At 50.1% G+C, this 20,509-nt stretch overlaps 1 protein-coding gene across 1 annotated transcript in view; it reads left to right on the forward strand.

Annotated features, from left to right (window-relative positions):
- Window positions 1-20,509, forward strand: part of LOC135291930 (sodium/potassium-transporting ATPase subunit alpha-3-like) — a 41,507-nt gene that overhangs the window by 16,501 nt on the left and 4,497 nt on the right. The window contains 14 exon segments of the mRNA XM_064406175.1: window positions 1-52; window positions 55-71; window positions 2,971-3,169; window positions 4,384-4,493; window positions 5,595-5,729; window positions 7,964-8,156; window positions 9,902-10,077; window positions 11,458-11,594; window positions 13,580-13,641; window positions 13,644-13,729; window positions 14,540-14,708; window positions 14,786-14,940; window positions 17,136-17,259; window positions 19,049-19,194. Of these exon segments, the coding sequence (XP_064262245.1) occupies window positions 1-52; window positions 55-71; window positions 2,971-3,169; window positions 4,384-4,493; window positions 5,595-5,729; window positions 7,964-8,156; window positions 9,902-10,077; window positions 11,458-11,594; window positions 13,580-13,641; window positions 13,644-13,729; window positions 14,540-14,708; window positions 14,786-14,940; window positions 17,136-17,259; window positions 19,049-19,194 (1,761 nt within the window).

Genomic DNA, 20,509 nt, shown 5'->3' on the forward strand with positions numbered 1-20,509 from the left:
CTGGAGGCCGTCATCTTCCTCATCGGCATCATCGTGGCCAACGTGCCCGAGGGCTGCTGGCCACCGTCACTGTGAGTGACTGGGAGCAAACTGGGAGGGACTGGGATGGACTGGGACGAGATATTGGGGTGTAAAGGGGAACTGGGATGGACTGGGAGCAAACTGGGAGGGACTGGGAGCAAACTGGGAGGGACTGGGAGCCCCTGGCAGCGGAACGGGCTCCATTTTGGGGTCCTCACCCCCCAAATGGAAGCCCCCAGACCCATTTGGGACCTTCCAGGACCCCCCAAAACCCCAAAAGGTCCCAAATATGCAAAAAAAAAACCCCCAAAAACCCCAAATCCCCCAAAAAACCCCCAAAATCTCCCCAAAAACCCCAAATCCCCCAAAAAAATCACCAAAATCCTCAAAACCCTCAAGCCCTCGACAACCCCAAAATCTTCAAAAAAACCCCCAAAATCCTCAGAAAGTCACAAAATCCCCAAAACCTCAAAACCCCCCAAAAACCCCAAAACTGCAGAAAACCCAAAATCAAAAAAAAATCCCAAAAAAACCCAAAATTTGGGGTCCCTCTACCAAAGGTTCCTCCAGGTGCTTCCAGCTCCGATTTTGGGTCAATTTCTCCGGGATTTTTGGGATTTTTGGGTCTTTTGCCCCCAGACCGAAGCCCCCAGACCCATTTGAGACCCCAGACCCATTTGGGACCCTCTAAGAGCCCCAAAACTGCCAGAATTTGGGTGTTCTTCTACTGAAGGTTCCTCCAGCTCCAATTTTGGTCAATTTCTCCATGATTTTTGGGGTCCCCAGACCCAGTTGAGACCCCAGACCCATTTGAGACCCCCCAGACTCATCTGAGACCCCAGACCCATTTGGGACCTTCCAGAACCTCTACTGAAGGTTCCTCCAGGTGCTTCCAGCTCCGATTTTGGGGGAACTTTTTGGGGTTTTTGGGTTCCTCACCCCTCAAACTGAAGCTCCTGAAGCCCCCAGACCCATTTGAGACCCCAGACCCATTTGAGACCCTCCAGAACTCCCAAAACCCCCCGAAACCTCAAGGATTTGGAGATCCCTCTTCCAAAGGTTCCTCCAGGTGCTTCCAGCTCCGATTTTGGGTCAATTTCTGCAGGATTTTGGGGATTTTTGGGCCTTTTGCCCCCAAAGCGAAGCCCCCAGACCCATTTTGGACCCCAGACCCATTTGAGACCCCCCAGACTCATCTGAGACCCCAGACCCATTTAGGACCTTCCAGAACCTCTACTGAAGGTTCCTCCAGGTGCTTCCAGCTCCAATTTTGGGTCAATTTCTCTGGGATTTTGGGGATTTTTTCCCCCCCAAGTGAAGCCCCCAGACCCATTTAAGACCCCAGACCCATTTCAGATGCCCCAGACCCATTTGGGAGCCTCTAAGGCCCCCCCAAACCCCAAGGATTTGGAGATCCCTCTTCCAAAGGTTCCTCCAGGTGCTTCCAGCTCCAATTTTGGGTCAATTTTGGGTCAATTTCTCCGGGATTTTTGGGGTCCCCAGACCCATTTGAGGCCCCAGACCCATTTGAGACCCTCCCAGACCCATTTGGGACCCTCTAAGACCCCCAAAACTTCCAGAATTTGGGTGTTCTTCTACTGAAGGTTCCTCCAGCTCCAATTTTGGGTCAATTTCTCCGGGATTTTTGGGATTTTTCACCCCAAACTGAAGCCCCCAGACCCATTTGAGACCCCCCCAGACTCATTTGAGACCCCAGACCCATTTGGGACCATCCAGAATTTGGAGATCCCTCTATGGAACGTTCCTCCAGGTGCTTCCAGCTCCAATTTTGGGTCAATTTTGGGTCAATTTCTCCGTGATTTTGGGGATTTTTGAGACTTTTGCCCCCAGACCGAAGCCCCCAGACCCATTTGAGACCCCAGACCCATTTGAGACCCTTCCAGACCCATTTGGGACCCTCTAAGACCCCCAAAACTTCCAGAATTTGGGTGTTCTTCTACTGAAGGTTCCTCCGGCTCCAATTTTTGGGTCAATTTCTCCGGGATTTTTGGGATTTTTCACCCCAAACCGAAGCCCCCAGACCCATTTGAGACCCCCCAGACTCATTTGAGACCCCAGACCCATTTGGGACGATCCAGAATTTGGAGATCCCTCTATGGAACGTTCCTCCAGGTGCTTCCAGCTCAATTTTGGGTCAATTTTGGGTCAATTTCTCCGGGATTTTGGGGATTTTTGAGACTTTTGCCCCCAGAACGAAGCCCCCAGACCCATTTGAGACCCCAGACCCATTTGAGACCCTTCCAGACCCATTTGGGACCCTCTAAGACCCCCAAAACTTCCAGAATTTGGGTGTTCTTCTACTGAAGGTTCCTCCGGCTCCAATTTTGGGTCAATTTCTCCGGGATTTTTGGGATTTTTCACCCCAAACCGAAGCCCCCAGACCCATTTGAGACCCCCCAGACTCATTTGAGACCCCAGACCCATTTGGGACGATCCAGAATTTGGAGATCCCTCTATGGAACGTTCCTCCAGGTGCTTCCAGCTCCAATTTTGGGTCAATTTTGGGTCAATTTCTCCGGGATTTTGGGGATTTTTGAGACTTTTGCCCCCAGAACGAAGCCCCCAGACCCATTTGAGACCCCAGACCCATTTGAGACCCTTCCAGACCCATTTGGGACCCTCTAAGACCCCCAAAACTTCCAGAATTTGGGTGTTCTTCTACTGAAGGTTCCTCCGGCTCCAATTTTGGGTCAATTTCTCCGGGATTTTTGGGGATTTTTGGGCCTTTTGCCCCCCAAGCGAAGCCCCCAGACCCATTTTGGACCCCAGACCCATTTAGGACCTTCCAGAACCTCTACTGAAGGTTCCTCCAGGTGCTTCCAGCTCCAATTTTGGGTCAATTTTGGGTCAATTTCTCCGGGATTTTTGGGGTTTTTGGGGGTTTTGCCCCCCAAGCGAAGCCCCCAGACCCATTTCGCCCCCTGCCAGGTGTGCCTGACGCTGACGGCCAAGCGCATGGCCCGCAAGAACTGCCTGGTGAAGAACCTGGAGGCGGTGGAGACGCTGGGCTCCACCTCCACCATCTGCTCGGACAAGACGGGCACGCTGACGCAGAACCGCATGACCGTGGCGCACATGTGGTTCGACAACCAGATCCACGAGGCCGACACCACTGAGGACCAGTCCGGTGAGCGCGGCGCGCCGGGAGGGACCGGGGAAAATCTGGGGATTTTTTGGGATTTTTTTGGGATTTTTTTGGGATTTTTTTGGGAATTTTTCGTGAATTTTTGGGATTTTTTTTGGATTATTTTTTTAATTTTTGGGGGGATTTTGGTGGATTTTTGGGGAATTTTTTTGGATTTTTTTTTATTTTTTGGGGATTGGTTTTGTTTTTTGGGGGATGTTTTGTGATTTTGGGGATTTTTTTTTTGAGGAATTTGGTGGATTTTTGGTGATTTTGGGGAATTTGGGAGATTTTTGGTGATTTTTGGGATTTTTTTGGAATTTTTAGGGATTTTTTAAAAGTTTTTGGGTTTTGTTTTGTAATTTTTTGGAGGGGGTTTTTGGGGATTCTTTTGGGAATTTTGGAGATTTTTTTTGGGATTTTTTTTTGGGAATTTTTGGGGGGATTTTTTTTGATTTTGTGGGGTTTTTTTTAGAATTTTGTTGTGATTTTGGGGGATTTTTTGGGGGGATTTTTGGTGGGGTTTTTTGGTGATTTTTCGATGATTTTTTTGGGATTTTTTTTTGGGAGGCACTGGGAGCCATTGGGAGGGGACTGGGAGGGGAAAACGAGGGCGTTTCGGGTGGTTTGGGGAGTTTTGGGGTGATTTTGGGGCTGGACACTTCACTAAACTGGTCCATACTGCTCCATCCTGGTTTATACTGGTCCGTACCAGTCCAAACTGGTCCATACTGGTTTATACTGGTCCGTGCTGGTCCATACTGGTTTATACTGGTCCATACTGATTTATACTCATACTTACCGGGTCCATACTGGTCCCAACTGGTCCATACTGGTCCCATACTGGTCCGTACTGGTTTATACTGGTCTGTACCAGTCCAAACTGGTCCATACTGATTTATACTCATACTTACCGGGTCCATACTGGTCCCAACTGGTCCATACTGGTCCCATACTGGTCTGTACTGGTTTATACTGGTTTACACTGTCCATACTGGTCCGTACCAGTCCAAACTGGTCCATACTGGTCCGTACTGGTTTACACTGTCCATACTGGTCCGTACCGGTCCATACTGGTTTATACTGGTCCATACTGATTTATACTCATACTTACCGGGTCCATACTGGTCCAAACTGGTTTATACTGGTCCGTACTGGTTTACACTGTCCATACTGGTTTATACTGGTCCAAACTGGTCCGTACTGGTCCGCCGCAGGCACGGCGTTTGACAAGAGCTCGCCGACGTGGGTGGCGCTGAGCCACATCGCCGGGCTCTGCAACCGCGCCGTCTTCAAGGGCGGCCAGGAGAACGTGCCCATCCTCAAGGTGAGCGGATTCGGGGCAATTTGGGCAGGTCTGGGATTTTGAAAAAATAAAATAATTTGGGGGATTTTTTAGGGATTTTTTTAGGGGTTTTTTAGGGTTTTATGGGGATTTTTGGGGGATTTTTTAGGGATTTTTTTTTTAATTAAAAGAAATTGGGAATTTTTTGGGGAGTTTTGGGATTTTTGGGGGATTTCTCAGGGGTTTTTTTTATCTTTTGGGATTTTTTTGGGGGGATTTAAAAAAAAATTTTGGGGGATTTTAAAAGAATTTTTTGGGGGACTTTTTTGGATTTTTTTTGGGGTTCAAAAAAAACTTCGGGATTTTTTGGGGGAATTTTGGGGCTTTTTTTGGGATGTTCTAGGGATTTTTAAGGGATGTGTTTGGGGGCCTTTTGGGGATTGTTTCGGATTTTTGGGGGGATTTTTTTTTTTAATTTATTTTTGTAATTTGGGGGAATTTTGGGGGATTTTTTGGGGGGAGATTTGGGGGATTTTTTGGCGGGCAGGATTTTTTGGGGGCAGTTTGGGGTGCCAATCCTGGATTTCGGGGACAAATCTGAATTTCTGTGGCTCTCATCCCAACTTTTGGGGTTGAAACCTTGGATTTTGGGGCTCTCATCCCAATTTTCGGGGTTCCAATCCAATTTTTGGGGCTCTCATCCCAATTTTGGAGGTTAAAATCCCAATTTTTGGTGTTCAAACCCAAATTTTTGCAGTTGAAATCCCAATTTTCGGGGTTTCAACCCCAATTTTTGGGGGTTAAAAATCCCAGTTTTTGGGGTTCCAACCCCAATTTTTGGGCCTCATATCCCAATTTTTGGGGTTAAAATCCCAATTTTTGGTGTTTGAACCCCAATTTTGGGGGTTAAAATCCCAATTTTTGGGTTAAAATCCCAATTTTTGGTGTTTGAACCCCAATTTTTGGGGTTGAAATTCAAATTTTCGGGGTTCCAATCCCAATTTTCGGCATTCCAACTCCAGTTTTTGGGGTTAAAATCCCAATTTTTGGAGTTGAAACCCCGGGTTTTGGGGCTCTCATCCCAATTTTCGGGGTTCCAACGCCAATTTTTGGGGCTAAAATCCGGATTTTCGGGTTTCCCAGCGGGACGTGGCCGGGGACGCGTCGGAGTCGGCGCTGCTCAAGTGCATCGAGCTCTCCTCGGGCTCCGTCAAGGTCATGCGGGAACGGAACAAGAAAGTGGCCGAGATCCCCTTCAACTCCACCAACAAGTACCAGGTACCCCGAAAACACCCAAAAAACCAAAAAAAACTCATCAGAAACCCCAGGAAACCCAAAAACCTCAATGGGAACCCAAAAACACAACCCCCCCCAAAAAAACTCATCAGAAACCCCAGGAAACCCAAAAAAACCCCAGCAGGAACCCAAAAACACAAAAAAAAACCCCACAAAAAACTCATCAGAAACCCCAGGAAATCCAAAAAAACCCAGCAGGGACCCAAAAAACATCAACGGGAACCCAAAACCACAAAAAACCCCCAAAAAACTCAACAGGAACCCAAAAAAACCAAAAAACCCCAATGGGGACACAAAAATCCCAGTGGGAACCCAGAAAAAACCAAAAAAACCGGAAAAAACCCAAAAAAGCTCAATGGGAACCCAAAAACACAAAAAACCCCACAAAAAACTCAACAGGAACCCCAGGAAACCCAAAAAACCCCAGCAGGAACCCAAAAAACCACAACGGGAACCCAAAAACACAAAAAACCACCCCAAAAACTTGACAGGAACTGCAGGAAACTCAAAAAACCACAACGGGGACACAAAAATCCCAGTGGGAACCCAGAAAAACCACATAAAACCTGAAAAAACCCAAAAAACCTCGACAGGAACCCAAAAACACACACACACACAAAAAAACCAAAACAAAAATTCAACAGGAACTGGACAAACCTTTAAAAAAACCCAGCAGGAACCTAAAAAAAAAAAAAACCAAAAAACTCCATCAGGAACCCAAAACCCCCAATGGGAACACAAAAAAATCCCAAAAAACCTTGACATGAACCCAAAAAAAACCCCAAAACCCCAAGGAGAACCCAAAACCAGAGAGGGGAATCCAAAAAACCTCAACAGGAACCCAAAACCATGAAAAATCCCCCAAAAAACTCAACAGAAACCCCAGGAAACCCAAAAAACCTCAACAGGAACCCCAAAAACCTCAACGGGAACCCAAAACCACAAAAAAACCCCAAAAAACTCAACAGGAACCCAAAAAAACCAAAAACCCCAATGGGGACACAAAAATCCCAGTGGGAACCCAGAAAAAAACAAAAAAAAAGAAAAAACCCCAAAAAAGCTCAATGGGAACCCAAAAAACACAACCCCCCAAAAAAACTCAACAAAAACCCCAGGAAACCCAAAAAACCCAACAGGAACCCAAAAAACCGCAACGGGAACCCAAAAACACAAAAAAAAACCCAAAAAAACTTGACAGGAACCCCAGGAAACCCAAAAAAACCCCAGCAGGAACCCAAAAACCCCAATGGAACACAAAAAACCCCAAAAAACCTTGACATAAACCCCAAAAAAAACCCCAAAACCCCAAGGAGAACCCCAAAACAAAGAGAGGAATTAAAAAAAAATCTCAATGGGAACCCAAAAACACAAAAAAACCCCCTAAAAACTCATCAGAAACCCCAGGAAACCCAAAAAACCTCAACGGGGACCCAAAACCACAAAAAAACCCCAAAAAACTCGACAGGAACTGGAAAAACCTCCAAAAAACCCAGCAGGAACTTGAAAAAACCCAAAAAACCCCAATGGGGACCCAAAACCACAGAGGGGACCCCAAATCCCCCTCCCCAAATTCCACCAGCGTGGAAAAATCCCGTTTAAAAACCCCCAAAAATCCAATTTATTCCCAATTTGGGTGGGACAATCCTTCCCTGGATGGGACAAACCCTCGGGAGGAATTCCCAGAATTTTGGGGATCCCAAAATCCTCATTTTTCACCCCAACTCTCCATCCACGAGACCGAAAACCCCAACGACCACACAAAAAAATCGCCAAAAATTCAATTTATTCCCAATTTGGTGGGACAAACCCCACTTAGACCCCACAAACCCCCCCGGGGAACATCCCAAAATCCCCAAAACCCCAAAATCGCCGTTTTTCACCCCAGCTCTCCATCCACGAGACCGAGGACCCCAAAAATGGCTTTAAAAATCGCCAAAAATTCAATTTATTCCCAATTTGGGTGGGACAAACCCCCCTTAGATGGGACAAACCCCACCCTGAGGAATTCCCAGAGTTTTGGGGATCCCAAAAATTCTGATTTTTGGATTAATCTCTCCATCCACGATACCGAGGACCCCAACAACCCCGTTAAAAAATCGCCAAAAATTCAATTTATTCCCAATTTGGGTGGGACAAACCCCACTTAGACCCCACAACCCCCCCTGGGGAACATCCCAAAATGCCCAAAACCCCAAAATCGCCGTTTTTGGCCCCAGCTCTCCATCCACGAGACCGAGGACCCCAACGACAACCGGTACCTGCTGGTGATGAAGGGCGCGCCCGAGCGCATCCTGGACCGCTGCTCCACCATCCTGCTGCAGGGCAAGGAGCAGCCGCTGGACGAGGAGATGAAGGAGGCCTTCCAGAACGCCTACCTGGAGCTGGGCGGGCTGGGCGAGAGGGTGCTCGGTGAGATTTGGGGTGAATTCTGGCAATTTTGGGGTTTTTTGGGAATTTTTTTTCGATTTTTTTTGATTTTTTTTTAAATTTTTTTCAATTTTTTTAGGGCTTTTCTAGAGGTTTCTTGAAGGGTTTTTCTTCAGTTTAAAAATGAAAATTTGGGGGAATTTCTTGGTTATTTTTGGGGTTAATTGGGGTTTTTTTTGGGTTTTTTTAGGTTTTTTTTGGGGTTTTTAATTTTTTTTTTGTGATTTTTTTAAAGTTTTTTGGGTGTTTTTTGAGGGTATTTTTGGGTTCTCCTGGGGGTTGGATGAAGGAACCTTCCAGAACGCCTACCTGGAGCTGGGCGGGCTGGGCGAGAGGGTGCTCGGTGAGATTTTGGGGCGAATTCCAGGAATTTTGGGGCTTTTCTGACTTTTTTTTTTTTTTTTACTTTTTTTGGAATTTTTTTGGACTTTTTTTAGATTTTGGGGTAAATTTAGAGGATTTTGGGGCTCTCCCCGCGCAGGTTTCTGCCACTTCTACCTGCCCAAGGAGCAGCACCCCACCGGCAGATTCAGGGAGAGATTTTGGGGGATTTTCAGTGATTTTGGACTTCAGGATTTTGGGGTTTTTTTGCAACTCCATAGGGGATTTTTTGGGGTGATTTCAGGGTGATTTATGGGGATTTTGGGGCTCCAGGATTTCAGGAATTTTTTTTGTGTCTCCACGGATGGTTTTTGGAGTGAATTTGGGGTGATTTTTTGGGTGATTTTTTGGGGGATTTTGGAGGGATTTTGGCACTCCAGGATTTCAAGGCTTTTTTGTGACTCCACAGACGATTTTTGGGGTGAATTTGGAGGATTTTTGAGGTGATTTTTGAGATGATTTTTGGGCTGATTTCAAGGTGATTTCAGCATGATTTCGGGATGGATTTTATAGTGATTTCAGGGCGATTTTGGGCAATTTTGGGACTTCAGGATTTTTGGATTTTTTGTGGCTCCACTGAGGATTTTTGGGGTGAATTTGGAGGGTTTTTTGAGGTGATTTTTGAGATCATATTTGGGGTGATTTAGGGGTTATTTCAGGGGATTTTGTAGTGATTTCAGGGTTATTTTGGGCAATTTCAGACTCCAGGATTTTACCAATTTTTGTCTCTTCACTGAGGAGTTTTTGGGGGGATTTTTGGGGTAAATTCAGAGGATTTTGGGGCTCTCCCCGCGCAGGTTTCTGCCACTTCTACCTGCCCGAGGAGCAGCACCCCAGGGGCAGATTCAGGAGGGATTTCAGGGTGATTTTGGGCAATTTTGGGACTTCAGGATTTTTGGATTTTTTGTGACTCCACTGAGGATTCTTGGGGTGATTTTTGGGGTGATTTATGGGGATTTTGGGGCTCCAGAATTTCAGGAATTTTTTTTGTGTCTCCACGGATGGTTTTTGGAGTGAATTTGGGGTGATTTTTTGGGTGATTTTTTGGGGGATTTTGGAGGGATTTTGGCACTCCAGGATTTCAAGGATTTTTTGTGACTCCACAGACGATTTTTGGGGTGAATTTGGAGGATTTTTGGCTGATTTTTGAGATGATTTTTGGGGTGATTTTTAGGGTGATTTTGGGGTTATTTCAGGGTGATTTCAGCGGATTTTGTAGTGATTTCAGGCTGATTTTGGGCAATTTTGGGACTAGGATTTTGGGATTTTTTGTGTCTCCACTGAGGATTTTTTGCGGGGGGATTTTTGGGGTAAATTCAGAGGATTTTGGGGCTCTCCCCGCGCAGGTTTCTGCCACTTCTACCTGCCCGAGGAGCAGTACCCCAAGGGCTTCGCCTTCGACTGCGACGACGTCAACTTCGCCACCGACAACCTCTGCTTCGTGGGGCTCATGTCCATGATCGACCCGCCCCGCGCCGCCGTGCCCGACGCCGTCGGCAAGTGCCGCAGCGCCGGCATCAAGGTGGGACCCCCGGGACCCCCAAAATCCTCCCCAAATTCCGCCCTGGACCCCCGAACCCGCCCCGAGTTTCCCCGGAGTTTCTCTGCCGCATCCCCGCAGGACTGTGATGTTGGAACCCAAATTCTTCCAAAATCCCCCCAAAATCCTCCCAAAAATCTCTCCCAAACCCCTTCAGGAGCCCCTCCCAAATTTCTCGGACATCGGGACCCCCAAAATCCTCCCCAAATTCCACCCTGGACCCCAAACCCACCCCGAGTTTCCCCGGAGCTTCCCCGCCCCGTCCCTGTGCTCTCGGCAGTTTTGGTGCCCAAATCCTCCCCAAATCACCCCAAAATCCTCTCCAAATCCCTCAAAATTTCTCACAAACCACCTCAGGAGCCCCTCCCAAATTTCTGGGACATCGGGACCCCCAAAATCCTCCCCAAATTCCGCCCGGGACCCCCGAACCCTCCCCGAGTTTCCCCGGAGTTTCTCTGCCGCATCCCCGCAGGGCTGCAGTGTTGGAACCCAAATTCTTCCAAAATCCCCCCAAAATCTCTCCCAAACCACCTCAGGACCCCCTCCCAAATCTCCTAGACACCCGGGACCCCCAAAATCTCCCCCAAATTCCGCCCGGGACCCCCAAACCCTCCCCGAGTTTCCCCGGAGTTTCTCTGCCGCATCCCCGCAGGACTGTGATGTCGGAACCCAAATTCTTCCAAAATCCCCCCAAAATCCTCCAAAAATCTCTCCCAAACCCCTTCAGGAGCCCCTCCCAAATTTCTCGGACATCGGGACCCCCAAAATCCTCCCCAAATTCCGCCCTGGACCCCCAAACCCACCCCGAGTTTCCCCGGAGGTTCCCCGCCCCGTCCCTGTGCTCTCGGCAGTTTTGGTGCCCAAATACTCCCAAAATCACCCCAAAATCCTCTCCAAATCCCTCAAAATTTCTCACAAACCACCTCAGGAGCCCCTCCCAAATTTCTGGGACATCGGGACCCCCAAAATCCGCCCCAAATTCCGCCCGGGACCCCCAAATCCTCCTCGAATTTCCCCACCCCGTCCCCACAGGGCTGCAGTTTCCACAACCAAATCCCCCTAAAATCAACCCAAATTCTCCCAAAATCCCCCCTAAAAATCCCCAAAACCTCTCCCAAACCACCTCAGGACCCCCTTCCAGACCCACAGGACCCCCAAAATCCCCCCCGAATTCCTCCCGGACCCCCAAACCCACCCCGAGTTTCCCTGGATCTTCTCCCCTGCATCACCACAGGGCTGGGATATTGGAACCAAAATCCCCAAAAATCTCCCCAAAAATCCCCCCAAAAATCCCCAAAACCCCTCCCAAACCCCCCGGGACCCCTCCCCGAACGCGGCGTGACCCCGAATCCCCCCGCCCAGGTGATCATGGTGACCGGGGACCACCCGATCACGGCCAAGGCCATCGCCAAGGGCGTGGGGATCATCTCCGAGGGCAACGAGACCGTGGAGGACATCGCGGCGCGGCTGAACATCCCCGTCAGCCAGGTGAACCCCAGGTGAGACACGGACAGGTGAGACACGGCTGAACATACCTGTGAGCCAGGTGAACCCCAGGTGAGCCAGGTGAACCCCAGGTGAGCCAGGTGAACCCCAGGTGAGACACCGACAGGTGAGACAGGTGAGACACGGCTGAACATCCCCGTCAGCCAGGTGAACCCCAGGTGAGCCAGGTGAACCCCAGGTGAGACACCGACAGGTGAGACACGGCTGAACACACCTGTCAGCCAGGTGAACCCCAGGTGAGCCAGGTGAACCCCAGGTGAGACACCGACAGGTGAGACAGGTGAGACACGGGCTGAACATCCCCGTCAGCCAGGTGAACCCCAGGTGAGACACACTGTCAGCCAGGTGAACCCCAGGTGAGCCAGGTGAGCCCCAGGTGAGCCCCAGGTGAACCCCAGGTGAGACACGGACAGGTGAGACACGGCTGAACACACCTGTCAGCCAGGTGAACCCCAGGTGAGCCAGGTGAGCCCCAGGTGAGACACGGCTGAACACACCCGTCAGCCAGGTGAACCCCAGGTGAGACACACCTGTCAGCCAGGTGAGCCAGACAGGTGAGCCAGGTGAACCCCAGGTGAGCCAGGTGAGCCCCAGGTGAGCCCCAGGTGAGCCCCAGGTGTGCCAGGTGAGACAAGGATTAACATACCTGTGAGCCAGGTGAACCCCAGGTGAACCCCAGGTGAACCCCAGGTGAGACACACCTGTGACACAGGTGAGACACAGACAGGTGAGACAGGTGAGACACGGCTGAACATACCTGTCAGCCAGGTGAACCCCAGGTGAGACAGGTGAACCCCAGGTTCCCTAGCTGTTTCAGGGTTCCTGTGCTGTTTTTGTGGTAAATCCTGGCGTTTTCGGGTTCCTGTTTAGTTTTTGGGGTAAATCCCATCATTTTTGGGGTAAATCCCATCATTTCTGGGGTAAATCCCATAGTTTCCGAGGTAAATCCCATCGTTTTCAGGGTTCCCAAGCCGTTTTCGGGTTCCTGTTTAGTTTTTGGGGTAAATCGCAGCGTTTTCGGGCCCCTGTTTAGTTTTTGGGGTAAATCCCATCGTTTTCAGGGTAAATTCCCTCATTTTGGGGGTAAATCCCACAATTTTTGGGGTTCCCAAGCCATTTTCGGGTTCCTGTTTAGTTTTCGGGGTAAATCCCACCGTTTTCAGGGCTCCTGAGCCGTTTTCAGGTTCCTGTTTAGTTTTTGGGGTAAATCCCGCTGTTTTTGGGGTAAATCCCAAAGTTTTTGGGGTAAATCCCACCATTTTTGGGGTTCCCAAGCTGTTTTCGGGCCCCTGTTTAGTTTTTGGGGTAAATCCCAGCGTTTTCGTGCCCCTGTTTAGTTTTTGGGGTAAATCCCGCCGTTTTCGGGTTCCTGTTTAGTTTTTGGGGTAAATCCCATCATTTTTGGCATAAATCCCATCGTTTTTGGGGTAAATCCCAAAGTTTTTGGGGTAAATCCTGGTGTTTTTGGGCCCCTGTTTAGTTTTTGGGGTAAATCCCACCATTTTTGGGGTCCCCAAGCCGTTTTCGTGCCCCTGTTTAGTTTTTGGGGTTCCCAAGCCGTTTTCGTGCCCCTGTTTAGTTTTTGGGGTAAATCCCATCGTTTTCAGGGTAAATTCCCTCATTTTGGGGGTAAATCCCACAATTTTTGGGGTTCCCAAGCCATTTTCGGGTTCCTGTTTAGTTTTCGGGGTAAATCCCACCGTTTTCAGGGCTCCTGAGCTGTTTTCAGGTTCCTGTTTAGTTTTTGGGGTAAATCCCATCGTTTATGGGATAAACCCAACATTTTTGGGGTAAATCCCAAAGTTTTTGGGGTAAATCCCACCATTTTTGGGGTTCCCAAGCTGTTTTCAGGCCCCTGTTTAGTTTTTGGGTAAATCCCGCCGTTTTCGTGCCCCTGTTTAGTTTTTGGGGTAAATCCCGCCGTTTTCGTGCCCCTGTTTAGTTTTTGGGGTAAATCGCGGCGTTTTCGGGCCCGCAGGGACGCCAAGGCCTGCGTGATCCACGGCACGGACCTGAAGGACATGAGCTCGGAGCAGATCGACGGATCCTGCAGAACCACACCGAGATCGTCTTCGCCCGCACCTCCCCCCAGCAGAAGCTCATCATCGTCGAGGGCTGCCAGCGGCAGGTGGGACCCCAAAACTGACCCTGGGACCCAAAATGGGACCCCAAAACCCAGCCGGGACCCCAAAACGGGACCCCAAAACCCAGCCGGGACCCCAAAACCCAGCCGGGACCCCAAAACTGACCCTGGGATCCAAAACAGGACCCCAAAACCCAGCCAGCACCCCAAAATGGGGCCCCAAAACTGATATGGGACCCCAAAACCCAGCCGGGATCCCAAAACCCAGCCGGGACCCCAAAATGGGACCCCAAAACCCAGCCGGGACCCCAAAACTGACCCTGGGATCCAAAACAGGACCCCAAAACTGATCCGGGACCTCAAAACCCAGCCGGGACCCCAAAACGGGACCCCAAACTGATCCGGGACCCCAAAACCCAGCCGGGACCCCAAAACTGACCCGGCACCCCAAAACCCAGCTGGGACCCCAAAACGGGACCCCAAAACTGACCCGGCATCCCAAAACCCAGCCGGGACCCCAAAATGGGGCCCCAAAACCCAGCCGGGATCCCAAAACGGGACCCCAAAAATGACCCGGGACCCCAAAATGGGACCCCAAAACCCAGCCGGGACCCCAAAATGGGGCCCCAAAACTGATATGGAGTCCCCAAATGTCCCTGATATCCCCAATGTCCCCAGCATCCCCAATGTCCCCCAATGTCCCCAAATCCAATTTTTCTCAATTTTCTCCCATTTTCCCCCCAAATTCTTCCATTTTTCCCAATGTCCCCAATGTCCCAAACACCCCCAATGTCCCCAAATCTCATTTTTCCCAATTTCCCCCCAAATTTCACCATTTTTTCCGAACGTCCCCAGGGCGCCATCGTGGCGGTGACGGGCGACGGCGTCAACGACTCTCCGGCGCTGAAGAAGGCGGACATCGGCGTGGCCATGGGCATCGCCGGCTCCGACGTCTCCAAGCAGGCGGCCGACATGATCCTGCTGGACGACAACTTCGCCTCCATCGTCACCGGCGTCGAGGAAGGTCCGGGCCGGCGGTTTTGGGGTGAAAACGGGCGGTTTTGGGGGCGCCGGTGATGACTGGTGTTGTTGTGTGGGCAGGGAGGTTGATTTTTGATAACCTGAAGAAGTCGATCGCCTACACGCTGACCAGCAACATCCCCGAGATCACGCCGTTCCTGCTGTTCATCATGGCCAACATCCCGCTGCCGCTGGGCACCATCACCATCCTCTGCATCGACCTGGGCACCGACATGGTGAGGAGACCCCAAAAACGTGAAAATCCACCCCAAAATCCACCCCGAAACCCAAAATCCACCCAGAAACCCCCAAAACACCCCAAATCCATCATGGCCAACATCCCGCTGCCGCTGGGCACCATCACCGTCCTCTGCATCGACCTGGGCACCGACATGGTGAGGAGACCCCAAAAACCCCAAAATTCACACCAAAATACACCCTGAAACCCAAAATCCACTGAGAAATCCTAAAACCACCCCAAATCCACCCCAAATCTGTCATGGCCAACATCCCGCTGCCGCTGGGCACCATCACCATCCTCTGCATCGACCTGGGCACCGACATGGTGAGGAGACCCCAAAAACGTGAAAATCCACCCCAAAATCCATCCCGAATCCATCCTGAATCCATCAAATCCCAAATTCACCCAGAAATCCCCAAAACACCCCAAAACCACCCCAAATCCCGCTGCCGCTGGGCACCATCACCATCCTCTGCATCGACCTGGGCACCGACATGGTGAGGAGACCCCAAAAATGTGAAAATCCACCCCAAAATCCACCCCGAAACCCAAAATCCACCCAGAAACCCCCAAAACACCCCAAATCCACCCCAAATCCATCATGGCCAACATCCCGCTGCCACTGGGCACCATCACCATCCTCTGCATCGACCTGGGCACCGACATGGTGAGGAGAACCCAAAAACCCCAAAATCCAACCCAAAATACACCCCGAAACCCAAAATCCGCCCAGAAACCCCCAAAACACCCCAAATCCACCCCAAATCCAACATGGCCAACATCCCGCTGCCGCTGGGCGCCATCACCATCCTCTGCATCGACCTGGGCACCGACATGGTGAGGAGAACCCAAAAACCCCAAAATTCACACCAAAATACACCCTGAAACCCAAAATCCACTGAGAAATCCTAAAACCACCCCAAATCCACCCCAAATCTGTCATGGCAAACATCCCGCTGCCGCTGGGCACCATCACCATCCTCTGCATCGACCTGGGCACCGACATGGTGAAGAGACCCCAAAAACCCCAAAATCCAACCCAAAATCCATCCCAAATCCATCCTGAATCCATCAAATCCCAAATTCACCCAGAAATCCCCAAAACACCCCAAAACCACCCCAAATCCCGCTGCCGCTGGGCGCCATCACCATCCTCTGCATCGACCTGGGCACCGACATGGTGAGGAGAACCCAAAAATGCCAAAATCCAACCCAAAATACATCCCGAAACCCAAAATCCGCCCAGAAACCCTAAAAACACTCAAAATCCACCCAGAAACCCTAAATCTACCCAGAAACCCCCAAATCCACCCCAAAATCTACCCCAGAAACCCAAAATCCATCCCAAATCCCAGAGGTCCCCTAAACCAGCCCCTCTCCACCTCCCTTGGGGACCCCCCAAAATCCTAACCCCGTTTTTGGGGTTTCTGCCCAAACCCTGACCCCATTTTTGGAATGTTTCCCCCAAAACCCTGACCTTGTTTTTGGGGTTTCCCATTTTTGGCGTTTCCCCCCAAACCCTGACCCCATTTTTGGGGTTTATCCCAAAATCCTGACTCCGTTTTTGGAGTTTTTCCCCCAAAACCCTGACCTTGTTTTTGGGGTTTCCTGTTTTTGGGGTTTCCCCCAAAACCCTGCCTGATGTATTTGGGGTTTTCACCCAAAATCCTGACCCCGTTTTTGGGGTTTCCCCCCAAACCCTGACCCAGATTTTGGGGTTTTTCCCCCAAAACCCCGACCCCATTTTTGGGGTTTTCCCCCCAAAATCCTGACCCCATTTTTGGGGTTTTCCCCCAAACCCTGACCTTGTTTTCGAGGTTTCCTCTTTATGGGGTTTCCCCCCAAAACCCTGCCTGACATATTTGGGGTTTCCCCCCAAACCCTGACCCCCATTTTTGGGGTTTGTCCCCAAAACCCTGACCTTGTTTTTTGGTTTCCCATTTTTGGGGTTTCCCCCCAAACCCTGACCCTGTTTTTGGGTTTTTTCCCCCCAAAACCCTGACCTTGTTTTTGGGGTTTTCACCCAAAACCCTCACCCCATTTTGGGGGTTTATCCCAAAACTCTGACTCTCATTTTTGGTTCTTTTCCCAAAACCCTGACTCCCGTATTTGGGTTTTCCCCCCAAAATCCTGACCCCGTTTTTGGGGTTTTTCCCCCCGAAATTCTCACCCCATTTTTGGGGTCCCCAGGTCCCCGCCATCTCCCTGGCCTACGAGGCGGCCGAGAGCGACATCATGAAACGGCAGCCGCGGAACCCGCGGAGCGACAAGCTGGTCAACGAGCGGCTCATCAGCATGGCCTACGGCCAGATCGGTCAGTGGTCACTCAGGGTCAGTCTGGGGTCACTCGGGGTCATTAATGGTCAGTTAGGGTCAGCCATGGTCATTCTGGGGTCATTAATAGTCATTAATGGTCATTAATGGTCATTGATGGTCATTCATGGTCAACGAGCGGCTCATCAGCATGGCCTACGGCCAGATCGGTCAGTGGTCACTCCCAGGGGTCACTCGGGGTCATTAATGGTCAGTTAGGGTCATTAATGGTCATTAATGGTCAGTTAGGGTCATTAATGGTCATTGATGGTCATTGATGGTCATTCAAGGCTCATCAGCATGGCCTACGGCCAGATCGGTCAGTGGTCACTCTGGGGTCACTCGGGGTCAGTCATGGTCAGTTAGGGTCATTAATGGTCAGTTAGGGTCATTAATGGTCATTCATGGTCATTAATTGTAATTCATGGTCAACGAGCGGCTCATCAGCATGGCCTATGTCCAGATCGGTCAGTGGTCACTCTGGGGTCACTCTGGGGTCACTCTGGGGTCACTCGGGGTCATTAATGGTCAGTTAGGGTCATTAATGGTCATTCATGGTCAGTCATGGTCATTAATGGTCAGTTAGGGTCATTAATGGTCATTGATGGTCATTGATGGTCGTTCATTGTCAACGAGCGGCTCATCAGCATGGCCTACGGCCAGATCGGTCAGTGGTCACTCCCAGGGGTCACTCTGGGGTCACTCGGGGTCATTAATGGTCAGTTAGGGTCATTAATGGTCATTGATGGTCATTAATTGTAATTGATAGTCATTTATGGTCATTCAAGGTTCATCAGCATGGCCTACGGCCAGATTGGTCAGTGGTCACTCCCAGGGGTCAGTTTGGGTCACTCAGGGTCAGTCAGGGTCACTCTGGGGTTACTCAGAGGTCACTCATCAGCATGGCCCATGGCCAGATTGGTGTGGGGGATCCCGTCGGGTCCAGTTGGGTCCCGTCAGGTCCCGTTGGGTCCCCTTGGATCCCGTTGACTCCCGTTGAGTTTCATCGGGTCCTGTTTGGTTCTGCTGGGTCCCATTGGGTCCCGTGGACTCCCATTGGGTCCTGTTGGGTTCCATTGGGTCCTGTTGAGACCCGTTGAGTCCCATTGACTCCCATTGGGTCATGTTGACTCCTGTTGGGTCCTGTTGAGTCCCATTGGCTCCCGTTGAGTTTCATTGGGTCCTGTTGCATTCTGCTCGGTCCCATTGACTTCCCTTTGGTCCCATTGACTCCTGTTGGGTCCCGTTGACTCCCATTGGGTCTTGTTGGGTCCCCTTGGGTTCCTGTTTGGTCCTGTTGACTCCCATTGGGTCTTGTTGGGTCCCCTTGGGTTCCTGTTTGGTCCCGTTGACTCCCATTGGGTCTTGTTGGGTCCCCTTGGGTTCCTGTTTGGTCCTGTTGACTCCCATTGGGTCCCATTGACTCCCATTGGGTCCCACTGGGTCCCGTTGATTTCCATTGGGTCCTGTTGGGTCCGGTTGGGTTCTGTTGACTCCCATTGACTCCCATTGGGTCCCGTTGACTCCCATTGGGTCCTGTTGACTCCCATTGAGTCCCATTGAGTCCCATTGACTTCTGTTCCTTCCCGTTGACTCCTGTTGGGTCCCGTTGACTCCCGTTGGGTCCCGTTGACTCCCATTGAGTCCCATTGACTTCTGTTCCTTCCCGTTGACTCCCGTTGGGTCCCGTTGACTCCTGTTGGGTTCCGTTGACTCCCATTGGGTCCCATTGACTCCCATTGGGTCCCGCCGGGTCCCGGTACCCCCCTGAGCCCCCGATTTGTCGGCAGGGATGATCCAGGCGCTGGGCGGGTTCTTCGCCTACTTCGTGATCCTGGCGGAGAACGGGTTCCTGCCCTCGTGCCTGGTGGGGATCCGGCTGCGCTGGGACGACCGCACCATCAACGACCTGGAGGACTCCTACGGGCAGCAGTGGGTGCGTCCCCCGACGCGGGGCTCCCCGAAAACGGGGTCCCTAAAAAATGGGAGATCCCTGAAAATGGGTGTCCCAAAAAATGGGGGTCCTAAAAAATGGGAATCTTGAAAAACGGGGATCCTGAAAAATGGCGGTCTCTGAAAATGAGGATTCTTAAAAACAAAAATGGGGATTCTTCCCACAAATAAGGATCCCCAAAAATGGGGATCCCTGAAAATGGGGGTCCCCAAAAAATGGGAGATCCCTGAAAATGGGGGGTCTCTGGAAATGAGGATACCAAAAAATGGGGGTCCTAAAAAGTGGGAATCCTGAAAATGGGTGTCCCAAAAAATGGGAGGTCTGAAAAAATGGGAATCCTGAAAAATGGGGATCCTGAAAAATGGGGATCCTGAAAAATGGGGATCTCTGAAAATGGGGATACTTAAAAACAAAAATGGGAATTCTTCCCAAAAATGGGGATTCCTGAAATGGGGGTCCTAAAAAATGGGGATCCCCAAAAATGGGAACCTTGAAAAATAGGGATCCTGAAAAATGGCGGTGTCTGAAAATGGGGATTCTTAAAGACAAAAATGGTTATTCTTCCCAAAAATGGGGTCCCCCAACGCGGGGCTCCCCGAAAACAGGAGTCCCTAAAAAATGGGAGATCCCTGAAAATGGGGGTCCCAAAAAATGGGAGGTCTGAAGAAATGGGAATCCTGAAAAATGGGGATCCTGAAAAATGGGAATACTTAAAAACAAAACCAGGGATTCTTCCCAAAACTGGGAGTCCTAAAAAATGGGGATCCCCAAAAATGGGAACCTTGAAAAATGGGGATCCTGAAAAATGGGGATCTCTGAAAAATGGGAATTCTTAAAAACAAAAATGGGAATTCTTCCCAAAATTGGAAATCCTGGGGTCTTGAGCGACTTTCATGTGATTTTGATCAATTTTTGGGGGCATTGATAATTTTGGGTGGATCCTTTTCGGGGTATTTTGATTTTTGGGGGAATTTGGGGGGATTTTGGGCAAATTTTGGGGGGAATTTTTGGAGGGTATTTTGAACTATTTCAGGGGGTTTTCATCATTTTTGGGAAGGTGTTTTGAGCGATTTTCATCATTTTTGGGGGGGGTTGATAATTTTTGGGGGGCATTTTGATCATCTTTGAGGGGTGTTTTGATAATTTTTTGGAGGGCGTTTTGAGTGATTTTCTTGGGGTTTTGGCAATTTTTGGGAGCGTTTTGAGCAATTTAGATAATTTTTGGGGGGGTTTTTGATCATTTTTGGGGGGTGTTTAGAGCGATTTTCATGCGGTTTTGATAATTTTTTGAGGGGGG

The sequence above is a fragment of the Passer domesticus genome, unplaced genomic scaffold (assembly GCF_036417665.1).
Source record: "Passer domesticus isolate bPasDom1 unplaced genomic scaffold, bPasDom1.hap1 HAP1_SCAFFOLD_150, whole genome shotgun sequence".
Taxonomy (NCBI): domain Eukaryota; kingdom Metazoa; phylum Chordata; class Aves; order Passeriformes; family Passeridae; genus Passer; species Passer domesticus.